Raw genomic sequence first — 14,371 nt, 5'->3', positions numbered from 1 at the left:
AAAAAAAAAAAACAAGAGGGGATTCCAGTTAGGACTCACCATGAGCAAAAGGTTGAAGATAAGATGCTCAAGAAGTAATCAAGGAATACTGAATGGACCAATTTTGTTAAAGGTATACAGAGATGAAAGATCTCAAAAATAATCTGCAGTTAGTCCCTTATAAAGAGACATAATAGGCCCCCAAAATCTATGTTATAACCCATAGAACCTGTAAACTTACCTTATATGGCAAAAAAAGTTTTGTGTTTGGCATGTGTGATTAAATTAAGGATCCTGACATGGGGAGATTATCCTAGATTATCTGAGCAGCACTAAATGTAATCCCAGGTATCCCTATAAGAAAGAGGCAGAAGAGGGTTATGAGAGCAGAGACTGGAATGATGTGGCCACAAGCCAAGGAATGCTGGCAGGTGCCAGAAGCTGAAAAAGGCAAGAATGGTTTCTCTCCTAGCACCTAAGAAGGTACAGACCCTACCAACACCTTGATTTTAGTTTAGCAGTACTGATTAAGATTTGGCCTTGAGAACTGTGAGAGAATACATTTCTATTCTTCTAACTTTCCACACTTGTGGTCATTTATCATAGCCAAGGAAACTAATACAAAATGGCCTTTTTACTTCTGTTTAACTAGGTGTTAAGGTTTTTTGGTGCAAATGAGAGACAGGGCAGAGGTACAAGAAGCCTTTATTGTGGGCACGAGAGGGCTGCAGGAGAATGCAAGAACCCCTCAAGAGCGGGACAGGGTGTGTTGGCTTAAAAGGTGGATTAGGTAATAGCGGGAGTGGGGGGGTACATAAGGCACTGTGGCAGAATTGGATTGGATTATTTTGGGGTCTGAAGAAGAACCAGGAAGTGTTTCCTGGCAGGGCATGATGTGGCAGTTTTGACTGGGGCCATTTTGGGTCAGGTGTCATTTTGGGGTTCTGGGTATCTATCACTAGGAACTCTGCCCTCTTCTATAAACCACCTGTTACCCAACTTCTATCTCAAAATATTTCATACCTGACACATTACTGAAGCTCAAAATGTATCTGGGAAGTGTGTGAGTCCCTACATTCCCCTTTGCCTACCTGAGAAACAATATTCCAAAGCAAACATGTGCATAATAAGTCACCAATTGTGTGACACAGACCAGAAACTAACACATCAGGGGAATGTATAAAATAAATTTAAAGGATAGGCTAGCTTGGCAAGAACTGAGGATCAAGAAAGTATAGCAATAAAAGGTGTGTGTCCCTGACAGCAGATTGAAGCAGGGCAAGGACATTGGGCTTTCTCCTTTCAGGCTATGGGAGCCATAGAAGGTTGTTGAGCAGGAAAGTGACACCTACAGAAGGGACTGAGGAAGCTCAGGCTGGTGGCAGTGTGTGGCATAGGCTGCAGGAGACGGCTGCTGGCAGAATGTCTGAAGGAGAGTATTACAGCAATGAAGATGGCAAGAAATGGCCAAACCAGGAAGGAGCCCAACCAGGCTTCAGTAGAGATCATGGCTCGTGAAGAAAGTTACAAAGAAAAAATCAGGAGACTACCGTTCCCCAGCCACAGTAACTCAGCTCTACTTCCTAGTTATGTAGCCCGAGTTAAGTGCTCCACACTTCAGTCGCTTCATCTGTAAAATATTGAGAACATAAAATATACTTTCTGTAAATAAAAAAATCTAAGAATTGCACTTTCCCTCTCTTCTCTATTCTCCCCTCTATTCTCTATTCTCCATCGCCTCATTTTTTAAAACTCAGACATCTCCCAAACCCTTCTGAAAGTCTAACAAAAGACCACACTGGGAGAAAACTTTGAAGTATATGAGGAAGTGAAGATGTGCTCATAAATATCCTGACAGGTATACATGGTGTTACTCATAAAATGTGTTATTTCCAATGTCACTTTGACAGTTCCACCCCAATTAAGTAGTTTACAAGAAGAGTTTCAGTACTTAAGTACTGCTCTGGAAAATTTTATCGTGTGAAACTGACAAGAAAGAGGTAAAGGGCCATGAAAGGGGCAAGGCTAGTGAAAAAAGGGAGGGGAGGAGAGAGGGAGAGAAACAGAAGAATGACAAAGAGATGAGCTGTTGCTATACCAGACAATCCACACGCATCATCCCATGTAATCCCCTTCAAAACACTGAAGCTTTGCAGGGCCTATTATCATCCCTATTTTACAAATGAGAAAATAAAAACTATGCCAAATTAAATAACTCGCCCGGCGTTACCCAGGTAACAAATGAAAGAGCCACAATCCAAATTCCTAAGCCTTCTCTCGAGAAGCATACGGTTTTCCAGAAGGGCAAAAGTTAACTCTGTGGCCCAGATGGAGAGGCGAGACATGGCAGTACGGAATCAAGGCCCGTGTGGTACAGTACGTCTCTGTTCAGATGTCTTCATTCCTGCTCTGCCCTTCTCGTGCTTACCTGTGGATAGAGTATTCTCTCTACCTGACGTCATCAAGGGCTGGTCCTTTGGTCTGGATTTTGAGAAAGGGAAGATAAGTGGTTATCACAGAAGCCAGCAGACTGCAAACTGAACTCAGCCTTTCCGACCAAAAATTAATTGCTTGTGACTGTAAGCCACTGAGGGGCTGAGATTATTACCACCACAAAGACTGGAGAGCTACTGAAAGGTACCGATATGTACAATCCTGCTACAGGCAGTCAAGTTTCCTACTAAACTTTATTTCTTTTTCTGTGACTGTCCTGACCAAAAGCAGTACTTTTAAAAAGTATTTTTGGGCTACCTCACTCCTTTCCTACATTTGAAGAATATGGACGAAAACATTTCTGTGAACGGAAACTAGTTCACGCCAACAGAAATGGTTCTTAAAATTTTCCACTGTAGTGGTCCTAACAACAGAAACAACACAACCCCGAGAATGGACAGAGGTATACGAGTTGTCCAAAATCCATAACAGAATTACCATTGTCAACGCCAGACGAATGTCATTCCAAATATCTTTGTATATCTATAGATAGAAAAGTGAGTGAATGGATAAAAAGAAATCATCTCATAAAAATGAGAGGACGAAATACTCGAAGTCAGCTTGAATGTGTTCTTTTATATAAGTCATTTGCTTTTGCTGCCTGGAAATCTCCCCTACCCCTAAAATATAGTCATTCAAAGAGGCTATGTCTTAGTGCCTTTCATTCCCCCATTTCCTAGAACATAGTGTGCCCTTTTAAGATTTTTGTTGTTATTTCTTGGAAATTTCCTTTCTTACTTGGGGTGGGGGAGCTACTCCTGCCAGTCCTTGCTTGCAGTATCTTTTTTTTTTTGTTTGTTTGTTTTTTTTTGGTTTTTCTCCGGTACCGGGAACCGAACTCACGACCTTGCGCTTGCCAGGCAGGCGCTTTTGCCGCTGAGCTAAATCCCCAGCCCCCTTGCTTGCAGTATCTATAACACCTGTCAGTATTTCTACTGCAGCACGCCCACCTCTTGCCCCCACCCTCCTATTCCTTTCCTCCCCCAACCCCTCTTGCCTTTCTCCCTCTTCTTCCTCTCTCGCCCCCGTCACACACTTGACCTCATGTGGACAGAAATAAAAGGATATTAATATCTGACACCTCCTTCTTTCTCTTCTTCATCTTTTTCTCTCCTTTCTCTTCTCCTTGCAGGAATCTGAGGCACTTCCTTTGCTTTTCATCCCTTCCTGTTGGGTCTAGAGTTCCCTTGTCCTAAAGGTGGCGTTAATTCACCCATTTCTCTGTCGTTATAATACTGATGTGGCTCCAGGAATACAAGATCTAAGATGGGAAATTCTTACAAATCCGCTTTCTGCCCCCAGGCACTTTTGTGAGCATGTACACATCCTTAGAGCTCACGGGGCAATGCTGGGATTCCAACAGGATGGATAGAAGCAGAAGAGGAGCCCGGAAGTCGATTTCCCCCTTAAAAACCATCCAACTTTTAGAAAATTTTCCAATGTATTTTATCATGGAAGCAGAAATGTGGTCTCCAAGCAAGCGGAGATCCAGTTTCCTCTAGTACACAGGGAAAGCACTGATCTTGATGAAGAAGAATACCATAGACAGAGCCATGGAAGGGCAGGGGACAGTCTGGCTTTGGACAAACTAAGGCCTCACAGCTGGAGTTAAGTGGACTTCGTGTTTTCCAAGAAGGACTCACTGACATCAGAGACATACTTCTTGTCAGTCAGCTCTGAACATGGGATCGGCCCTGGGAAAACGTCCTCCTTTCAGCTTCATCTAGAGAAATCTGGAAGCCTGACAGAAGTGGTTCCTATTACACTGCAGGAGAATGGAATAGAGCAAAGCCATGCTGCTGCACGCACGGAGCATCCCCATGTTCTCCTGCAGGTTATGCAGCAGGTGTTTGACAACGGCAACTTCTCCAACACCACAATGCGTGACCTTCTTGCTTGCTCTCTGGAATTCACGATGCTGCCTGTGTCCGTTCATGGATCTTTTAACCTAAGTGGTGCGTCAATACTCATCAGCAGGTCCAAGCGGAACCTGACTGTGGAGACTGACTTCCTATTAAAATGCTCCAGCACTGGGCTGAAGCAGAGGCACATGCAAGGCAAATGAAAAGCTCACTATAGAACAAAGCATGCAAGAAAACAGGGCACCACAAGTGACAACAGGAGAAGCAACCAACACACAAAAACACATCTGCAAGACCTCAGATACCTGAATTCCCAAGCACGGAATGTAAAATATCCATGATCATGTTAAAGAAATCAGACAAGCCTTAAAGTACCTGCAGAGAGCAAAAAGCTGCTAGCTGTAGGCATTTGTTTCGTTGGCACTATCATTTTCTCATTGAGATTCAAGGAGTGCATCAAGCCATCTCATGAAAAGTTAAACTGCCAAGATCCAGAAGGCTCAGCAAAGGAGGGCTGTGATGAGTGGAAAATACTATCTTCGGAATGACGCTGTTTACAAAACCTTGGGGAGTGTCGAAAAAGACCGTCACAAAATCCTAACCATCAGGCTGACAAGACTTAGAAGCTCTAAATCTTTAGGACTTCAGAAAACTGATGTCCTCATATGCTGCCAAAGGGAGTGTGAATTGGTATAACCTTCCAGGAAGGCAACTTTGAAATAGTATAAAAAGTCTAGACATCCTCTTCAAGCAAATGTTTTTCTTCTATTATAAGAAACCCACTAAGAACCCATGCCAGGATTTAGCTATGATTGGTGTGTGTGCGTGCATGTGCTTCTGGAGACTGAACCCAAGGGCTTTCCCACTGAGCTATGTCCCCAGCCTAGCCCTTTTATATTTTTGAGGCAGGGTCTCACTGAATTGCCCAGTCTAGGCTTGAACTTGTAATTCTCCTTCCTCTGGCTGCCAGAGCTTCCCCTCCCTGGGATTACAGGCATGCACCACATCTGGCTTATCTATGAATTAAAAGCAAAATAAATGTCAAAAAACATAATTTGTTGTGCCAGGTGTGGTGGTGTGTATCTGAAATCTCAGCACTCAGGAGGCCGAGGCAGGAGGATCACAGTGAGTTTGAGGCCAACCTAGGGTACAGGGCAAGTTCAAGACCCGCATAGGTAGATCCTATGATCTATGCAGATCCTACCTGAACAGTGTAGGTAGATCCTGTCTCCAAAAACAAAAAGTAATTGTTAAAGAAATTATGTACAACCAAGGGAAAAGAGGAGGACATTGGGAGTTTAGGAAGACAAATGTAGCAAATGAAATTTACCGCCTTTGGAGGACTGTTGTGCTGCGGGGAGCAAGGGGGCGGGTGGTGGGGTGGTGAAGCCAGGGCCTCCAGCAAGCTAAGCATGTATTCTGCCATTGAGCTACATCAGCAGCCCCCAGTGCATCCTTTATTTATTTTAAATTCCTTTAAATCTGGCTTGGGGCTGGTGATGTAGTTCATTTGCAGGGCATCTGCCTAGCACATACAAAGCCCTGAGTTTAATACTAAGCACTAACACACACACATACGGTATTTTTATTAGATGTATCTTTAAGCCACTTGTTTTAATCTTTCAAATCCTCGCTTTTTTTCACTGAAGGACAGTAGTACTTTCACTACAGCATCACCGTAAGAAATACACAAAGTGCTTAGTCCACATTTGCTACAAGTTGGACTTAATAAATGGCACTATTAGTTCATTAACACTGTATACTCTCTATGCTAAGTTCTTCTTACATCTATAATAGAAAGAAAAAATCAAGTAAAACCTTCAACTGTCAATAACCTGTAAATTCTCAAATAATGAACATTATGTCTCTAGATCTGGCATCCCCTTCCTATCACCATGTACAAGGCCTCTTTCAGTTTTTCCTATCCCTATCCTACAAAACTGGTTTTCCCAAGCAGGGCACGTACTTCTCCCAGCCGTGGGCAGAATCCCAAGGTGGTATCTGCTTCGAGAACGCGCTGAATAAAACCAGGGAACAGCGGGACACGGCAGCCCTCTTCTGGGGAAATAAACCGCCAGTGCCCCACAGGACATTGCCTGTCCAGTCGGGTGCATGCTGAAGGCCATCAATCAAGATGTCCTGAACCAGTGGCCAGTGCTTTTTCATTTACTTTGTTTACATAGCAAAAGAATTTATCCTTGAGAATATATATGGAGATTCACTGGCTCTAATCTTAGGAGACTTGAGTTCCTTCTTATTTTCATGAAGAATGTTAGGAACATACTTCTCAAATGTAGATTCACTGATAGATTATTACAGGTTGAAAAATAATGCTTGAAGCAAAACCACCAAATATTTATTTCTTGTAAATATTAAGTACATGTATAAAGTACTTCAGTGTTTGTTCATCTGTAAAAAGACTAATGGGACCTCATAAGGTGATTCTGAAACGGTGAATAAAAGGCAGTTGTTATGGAGCACAGTGCTCAGCAGATAATAAACTTTAGTGGCAGTTGTTCTTTTTAGCTTTTGCTCAGATTTCATAATCTTTGCAGTAATCATTTTACTTGGTGCAGCTACTTCTCCAGTATTTACCAAAACCAAAACCTTTAAGGAACCTTAGAGACTGAATCTAAGAAAAATATATGTGTAAGTGTTTGTACAGTTTTAATGATATAAGGCTAGAAAAAAAAAGCATGGCAACATTATAAACTTGAAGATTTGTTCCTTGAAAATTTAAGATCCTAACATTTCATACGAGTGGCTCAATATTTATGTAAATTAAAATCCTGAGTAGCCCCTAAATAACCCAGTAGCTGCAGTACAGACAGTACAAACAACTATTTTTCCCAATACTTAACCCATTTATGCTCAAGATTACATTTTTAAAAATTTTTGCATGAAATTCATGTTGCCTGGAAAAACTCAAGGAACAAGAGTTTGAAGAGCAAAATTTGTATTATGTTCCTTCTGTGATGGGCGTTCCAAAATTGGAACACTAGGCATTGAAAGGTGAGTGCTTAGAACATCTCTTCTTTAACATCCATTTGCCAAATACAACACTAACCCTGTCAATACCAACAAAACTTCAGGAATTCCCAAATTCCAATTCCTCCAGTTTTTAGTATTGCATTTTAAACCTTTTAACAAAATGAAATCAAAACCACAAAATCAAAAACCTTCGTCTGAACCAACACTGAGAAACAAAGCAATGTAAGCTCTTTTTATTTACCACAGAGCAAAAGTACAGACTATATTTATCAACTCATTTCCACTTAAGAGAACAGACTGTGTATCTGAAGAAATAAATGACTAGTTGTCGGGAGTTGACTTTGGAGAGTGATCGATAAGCGTCTTGTCACCGGTCGGGTACTGATACCAGGGCCCGTCGCCTCTCTCACGCATTAGTCTCCGAACTTCCAGCTCCTTTAACCTGTGACAAATGCAGTAACAATACCGTGATCCCAGTGTTTCCAATTTCAAATGGAATGAATCATCTCCGTAAAGAATAACCACCAGAGAATCTTTGCTTTTATGTACGCAGACCTGCGTGTGGGCACATGGGTACTACGTATCAGTAAGCAAAATTTGGAACTTACTTTTAACTTTTATTACCTTGCTTAAGTTACACATGAGCTTTTGTCACTAAATCACTTGAGATGATAATTGTCACACTGTCCCTGCTCTGTCTGGACAGATTCTTTTCACTGAATTATGACAATGATTTTCCTGTCTTTTCATGTTTTAGATGCTAGAGGCATTTATAGAATGCCTACTGTGATGGCCATTTCTTGGGGAAGTGCTAGGAAAATGATCATCCTTCTTAGAAGAGCCCTGTCCATATTGGCTGCCCATCACCACCGGGACAGAAAACTTCTCTAACGGAAATGGTATCTTACTCACCAGCATCACAATGTCCCTGGTCAACAGCAGGCACTTAGTCAATACAGTATTTATAAAGAAAAAGGGGAAAGAGACGAATCAGAAGTAAGAGAAATATTCTCCAACTCTAACAAGCTGTCCTCCTCTTTCTTCACAGATTAGGTGACTTCTAGTCTATAAAGATGTCCTTCCTCTCCACATCCCAAGACTGCATAAACTACCATACATTCCTGGAGAAGTAGTCCCTTCTGCATCTACCCTTTGATGTTCCTTTTTGGAGAACACATATATTTCCTAAGACTGATAAGTTATCACATATAAACAATTTACTTTAAAGCCAGATGTGGTGGTGCACCCTGTAATCCCAGCACTCTGGAGGCTGAGGCAGGAGGATTGCTGTGAGCTCAAGACCAGCCTCAACTACTTAAATAGTGAGACTGTCTCAAAAACAAAACAAAAATTTACTTTAACATTTAACATAAGCCTATCTATGAAAGATTATATGGCTTTGTATTTGTGCATTTAAGAGACTTATGCTTATCTTTTTAATGATTAAATATCATTGTTCTTTTCTAGTCTTCAGAATGTAACTGTCCAAAATTCAAGTAATTAAAATATTCACTATCAGGGGACTAACCAGGTGAGTAAACTATGGTTCACCCACATTATATATTATTAAAAGGAATTAAGGAGAATCTCTTTGTAGTAATATGGAAGGAGATGATAAATATAGTTAGGTTATAAAGCAAAGTATATAGCCAGCACTTTACAGTGCTACATGCCTGTAATCCCAGCACTTTAGGAGGCTGAGGCAGGAGGACTACAAGTTTGAGCCTAGTCAGGGTAACTTAGTGGGACCCTGTCTCAAAATTAAAAAAGGACTGGGGATACAGCTCAGTGTAAAGGCCTTTGGTTAAATCCCCAGCACTGGTGAAAAAAAAATTAAAAATATGAACAACTAAAAGTTCTCTTTCAGAGGAAGTCAACTACGGGAGACACTACATATTTCTTTAATGTCTCAGTTTTCTGAATGTCTAAATGCATATTTTTAAAAAACTACAGACATTCTTCGTTGCATGCTCATATCAAATACATCAAAATAATGAGATAGTATTTTCTAACTATCATATCAGCAAAAATGTTTAAGTTTGATATACTCCATTACAGAGAATCAGGAATTTATCACTTACTAGTGATGGAAAAAATAAGTGGTACACCTTTCCAAAAGAGTAAGGCATCTTTCCTGTAGGGGTGAAAGCTGTGGTTTTAGCTCGTTTGTTTTGTTTTATAACTATTTAGAATCTCTATGTCTGAGGAATTCTAGGTCCCATTACTAAATTGGAACTTAAAATGTTGTTGCTGTTCTATGCCCTTAAATACGTAACAGTTCTACATGGCAGCCATATATGAATGTAACCACAGCCAATCATACGTTCTTTTTGTCATTTAAATATCTTTCACTATTATACCAGTGTTTATAAACTACTGTTTACAGCACCAAGTTTAAAGCAGAATAAACAGAAAAGCAGCTCATAGCAGGATCATTGCAAATTCAAGGCCAGTCTGGGCTACAAAGTGAGCTCAAGGCCAGCCTGAACTGCATAGCGAGGCCCTGTCTCAAAAAAGACCAAAACAAAAAACAAAACAAAAAAACCCAGCTCAATGGTAGCCTGGAATCAAGCACAGAGGACAGAGATTGAATGAGATGGATGGAAAAAGGCACAAGAGAACACTGCAGGGTGATCAAAATGACCCTTACGGTGGTGGTAGTTATATAGGTACACACTTTGGCAAATATCCACTCAATGGGATACCACTTAGTGGCAAATATCACTTAATGGGTACATTTGACTGCTTGTCATAATATCCCACCCTTAAAAATATATATTACATTGCATCACATTTAAAAGTAGTAAAAGAAAACAAAATTTATTTTTGGTGGCACTGGGGTTTGGAGGAGCTCATGCATGTTAAGCATGTGCTTTACCACTGAGCTATATTTCTAGTGCCCAAGAGAATAAAAAATAATTTCAGAATTCTGTACAGTAATTACTTATTTAATTACTATCAGGGATCTCTGCATGATACAAAATCCCCAAAGCCAGAGAAAAAGACTGACAAACTTAACAGTAATTAAATAAGTAAGAGTAAATACATAGATGGTAAAACACTGATACACAGCAAGTATTCAAACACATATTAGCAATTACACATTTGTTATCTAAAGCATAAAAAAATTCTACTTTGCTAAAATTCTTCATTGCCAAAAAACTGACAAGCCAGAAAAACACTGGCAACAAAACTTTAAAAAGCCAACTTAATGTACAAGTAGAAAACCGGACAATTTAGAGAAACAGACTGATAGGTATGTGACAGAACTAATTGGTCTATGACAAAATATTAAACCTTACAAAGAAATACAACATCAAAATAATGAGATAGTATTTTCTAACTATCATATCAGCAAAAATGTTTAAGTTTGATATACTCCACTTCAGAGAATCAGAAATTTATCACTCACTAGTGATGGAAAAAATAAGTGGTATACCTTTCCAAAAGAGTAAGGCAGTATCCTAACGTTTAACAGCATACATCATTTGGCTAGGAATTTATTCTCTACAGATATATACACAGCAAAAATATATGTATAAGAAGACCTACCACAGCATTATGTACAATACTAAAAAATGTGGAAAGAATCTAAGCACTAATACTAGGGTACTAGCTGACAAAGCTGAGGCACATCTATCCAATGAATACATAATGCAGCTGTTAAAAAGCACGGGATCTAGGTTACTACAGAAGGATCACCAAACAACATTACCTGAAATACAGACAAGGTGCAAAACAGTGTTTATAAGATGAGTCTCTCTGTGCAGTATTAATACCATTTTTAAATTACAAAATATAATCTTTAACGTATAAAATTTTCTCTAGGAACATATATAAGAAATTGTTAAATAGAGGTCATTTCTAAGGGTAAGAATAGGTGGAAGGATGTAGGGCAGGGCAGTGACACTGTTGCCTTGTACGTGAAAGTGCAGAATATTTACAAAAGCATTCCTTTTAATCTGATGTATATTATCTCCTGATAGTTACCCACATGCAGCCTTCACTTTCGAAAGGCAAATTCTATCTTCATCTCTTCACATAAAGAATTTTATGGTTCTGAAGTAAGTTTTATTCATTATTTTCTTGTGCTTTCAACACAAGAAAATGATTTTCTTCCCCACTCCTTCCTACCGTAAGTCAGCCTTTTCAGATTCGATGTGAAGGATTGCCATTGTCCTTTCGTAATTCTTTTCAGGGCTGTCACAGAAAGTACGAGCAATCCATCTTGATATGGGATGCTATAAGGCAATATTTGTCTAAAATTAGTTTCTGAACAATGCTTTGCTTTTTAGTTGATTATTTGTTAAAATGGCGATCTCAGGGAGCTAAATCATTAACATTTACTATATGCCACCAACTTTATATATATTTTAAACAGCTTTAGTCCATTAGGTAGATACTATTTTTGTTCCCACTTTAGGGATAAGCAAATTGCACAAACTAAGTAGCATTATCTGGATTCAAACCAAGTCTGTCTGACTCCAAAACCTATGCTGCTTCCCATTATCCTATGCTGACGGATCGTAAGTGGCAGATTCAGGAGACAAATCAAGGTTTTGTTGATCCAGACATGAAGCTCTTTCTAAACCAGTGAGCAAAAAATAAACATTTTATGGCTTACCATTTGATTTAATAAAGAAGCATTTTTTCTAAAACATAATTCATTCACATAATAAAATACAATGACGTATAGGCTATACAAGGTCATCTCACGACAATACTTGTGAAGATAACAGATTAATTTTCGGTTTTGGTGGCACTGGTGGTATGCTGTAACAACCATACACCAGTGTGGGCTTTAGCGTCAAACTGATGGTTTCTAATACACACTAGCTCCACGTCTTGGACAGGTCACTTACTCCTTTTAGATCCAAGCTTCCTCATTTCTAATGTGGGGGACAATAACAGTAATTTTTACATGGGATAAAATAATATTGGCGAAAGACTCAGCATGGTGCTTGCTACACAGGAGATACTCAATAAAAGGCTGCTGGCATGAGTACTGGTAATCCCTTTCCCATGACTTTGAATGTAGAATAAATCCTGTTAGTCTGCTAGGTTGAAAACACATTGCAAAGTCATTCTTTAAAAAAGTGCAAAGCTTAAAAAAAAGTACCAAAAGTAGTTGCTAGTAAAAATGTATCAACTACTTGACATTAAAAATTGAATATAGGGCCAGGGATATAGCTCAGCAGCACAGAGCCTTGCTTGGCAAGTGCAAGGTCCTGAGTTCGATTCCTGGTACCAAAAAAAAAATTACATATAAAACTATATCATAATTACCAAATTAAAATGTTAACTAACACTGACAAAACACATAATAAAAATAATTTTTTGTTTGTTTGTTTGTTTTGTTTTTTTCCAGTACAGGGAATTGAACTCACAACCTCACACTTGCCAGGCAGGCACTGTGCCACTGAGCTAAATTCCCAGCTCTAAAAATAATTTTTAATGACCTATACAAACCTTGTAATATTCCCAATATTCTGGGATGTAGCCTTCTGGAATTTCTGCTAATTCAGCTTCACCTAATAAGAGAAAAACAGTGATTTTCAACTTTAGAATTAGTTTATAATACTAATTCTTCACCAATAAGGGAAGAAACAAACTCTCTGTAGTTGTAAGAGATCTTTCATTTGTACCAATGAAGATCTATTTTTCTAAGTTCACCTTAGTCTGGCTGTATATCAATTTATTCTTTAGGTATATGTACACATCTTCAGGGGTAGTGCATTATTTTAGACATTAAATGAGAGCTCATTTTGTTTTAATATATTGTTAACAAGGTTCAATAAAAGACATATTATTCCTTCTGGTCTTCCCTATAGCTACTAGACAAAATATTTTAGAATTCAAGGTGTTAGAAGTACTCTGACCAGAATTTCCCATGAAAATCTCATGTTTACTCTATTCACAATTTTCGGGGCTGGGGATTTAGTTCAGTGGCACAGCACCTGTCTGACAAGCGCAAAGTTGTGAGTTCGATTCCCGGTACAGGAGAAAAACAAACAAACAAAAAACAACAAAACCCCCCCCCCAAAACACAAACAAGTTTCTTTTTCTAAAAGAAGAATAAGATTTATACGATCCACCGTGGATTTTAAAAACTTCTCTTACGTCTTAGTCTCTCTCGCACTGGTGTCTCTTTCTACTTTCCTTATTGAAGCTTATCAAAGCTGGTTTTGGGAAACAGGGTGGGAAAGGAAGATGAGGTTTTTGGGCACTTTACTATGTGGTCACTACTGTGTTAGTGACCTTAAAGGTTTTGGGAGGAAAAGAAATGTGCTAAAAAATAACAACATATATTACTGCAGGTTAAAACTTGGTTACTTTTGGGTGCCCGGGAAGCCGCGCGTCGGGGAGTGCTGGTCTTCGGCCGGCTCCCTGCCTCGCAGACGCCCGGAAGTAGGGCCCCCAGTGCCCGGGAAGCCGCGGGGAGGGGAGCACTGGCCCTCGGGCCCGCCCCCAGACTCGCAGGCGCCTGGAAGGAGGGCCCCAAGCGCCTAGCAAGCCGCGCAGCGGCACGCGCTGTCGCACGCTGGCCCTCAGGCCAGCTACCACCACTCAATTGAGAACTACCATGACACAGAGAAACAATGACACAATTGGCCCACCATGCACCGGCTGCAGAGGCCCACCCACGGAAGTGTGTGAATCATTCAAACATGGAAAAACCCCTGGGAATATATGGGTCACTCTTGCCTCTGCCGTGGAGAACCAGAAAGGTCCAGAGTCAGCGGAGGTGCAGCAGAGGTACAAGGACTCTGAGAACATAAGAATACAGACTAAGCCCAAGGAGTCAGAGGTCTAGTTGACCTGGGTCACGAGAGCCGCTGGGAAGCTGGAAACCAGGAGGACCTTGCACAATACCTGCAGAGACTCCCTGGAAGCCATTCTTCCCCTGACAGTACAGGTTGTGGTGGAGCACCGGAGAGGTCTGCAGCAAGATTCCTGCTGCCTGTGCTGACGGTTGGGGAAAGGGCACTAACTGGTTGTGGGGTCCCAATGCAATGGGAGGCTGGAGAGAAAAAGCTACAAAGAAT

The 14,371-nt window shown here is 40.3% G+C and overlaps 1 protein-coding gene across 1 annotated transcript in view; it reads right to left on the bottom strand.

Annotated features, from left to right (window-relative positions):
• Nucleotides 1–7,510: 7,510 nt before the first annotated feature.
• Nucleotides 7,511–14,371, bottom strand: part of Ndufb5 (NADH dehydrogenase (ubiquinone) 1 beta subcomplex, 5, 16kDa) — a gene marked incomplete in the record, with an annotated part of 15,364 nt that continues 8,503 nt past the window's right edge. Inside the window, 3 exon segments of the mRNA XM_013513573.1 lie at nt 7,511–7,767; nt 11,460–11,566; nt 12,795–12,856. Of these exon segments, the coding sequence (XP_013369027.1) occupies nt 7,647–7,767; nt 11,460–11,566; nt 12,795–12,856 (290 nt within the window).

The sequence above is a fragment of the Chinchilla lanigera genome, unplaced genomic scaffold (genome assembly GCF_000276665.1).
Source record: "Chinchilla lanigera isolate Chin_1 unplaced genomic scaffold, ChiLan1.0 scaffold00019, whole genome shotgun sequence".
NCBI lineage: Eukaryota > Metazoa > Chordata > Mammalia > Rodentia > Chinchillidae > Chinchilla > Chinchilla lanigera.
Note: the sequence above shows the minus strand (reverse complement) of the source record. Positions and strands in the feature narration are given on the sequence as shown.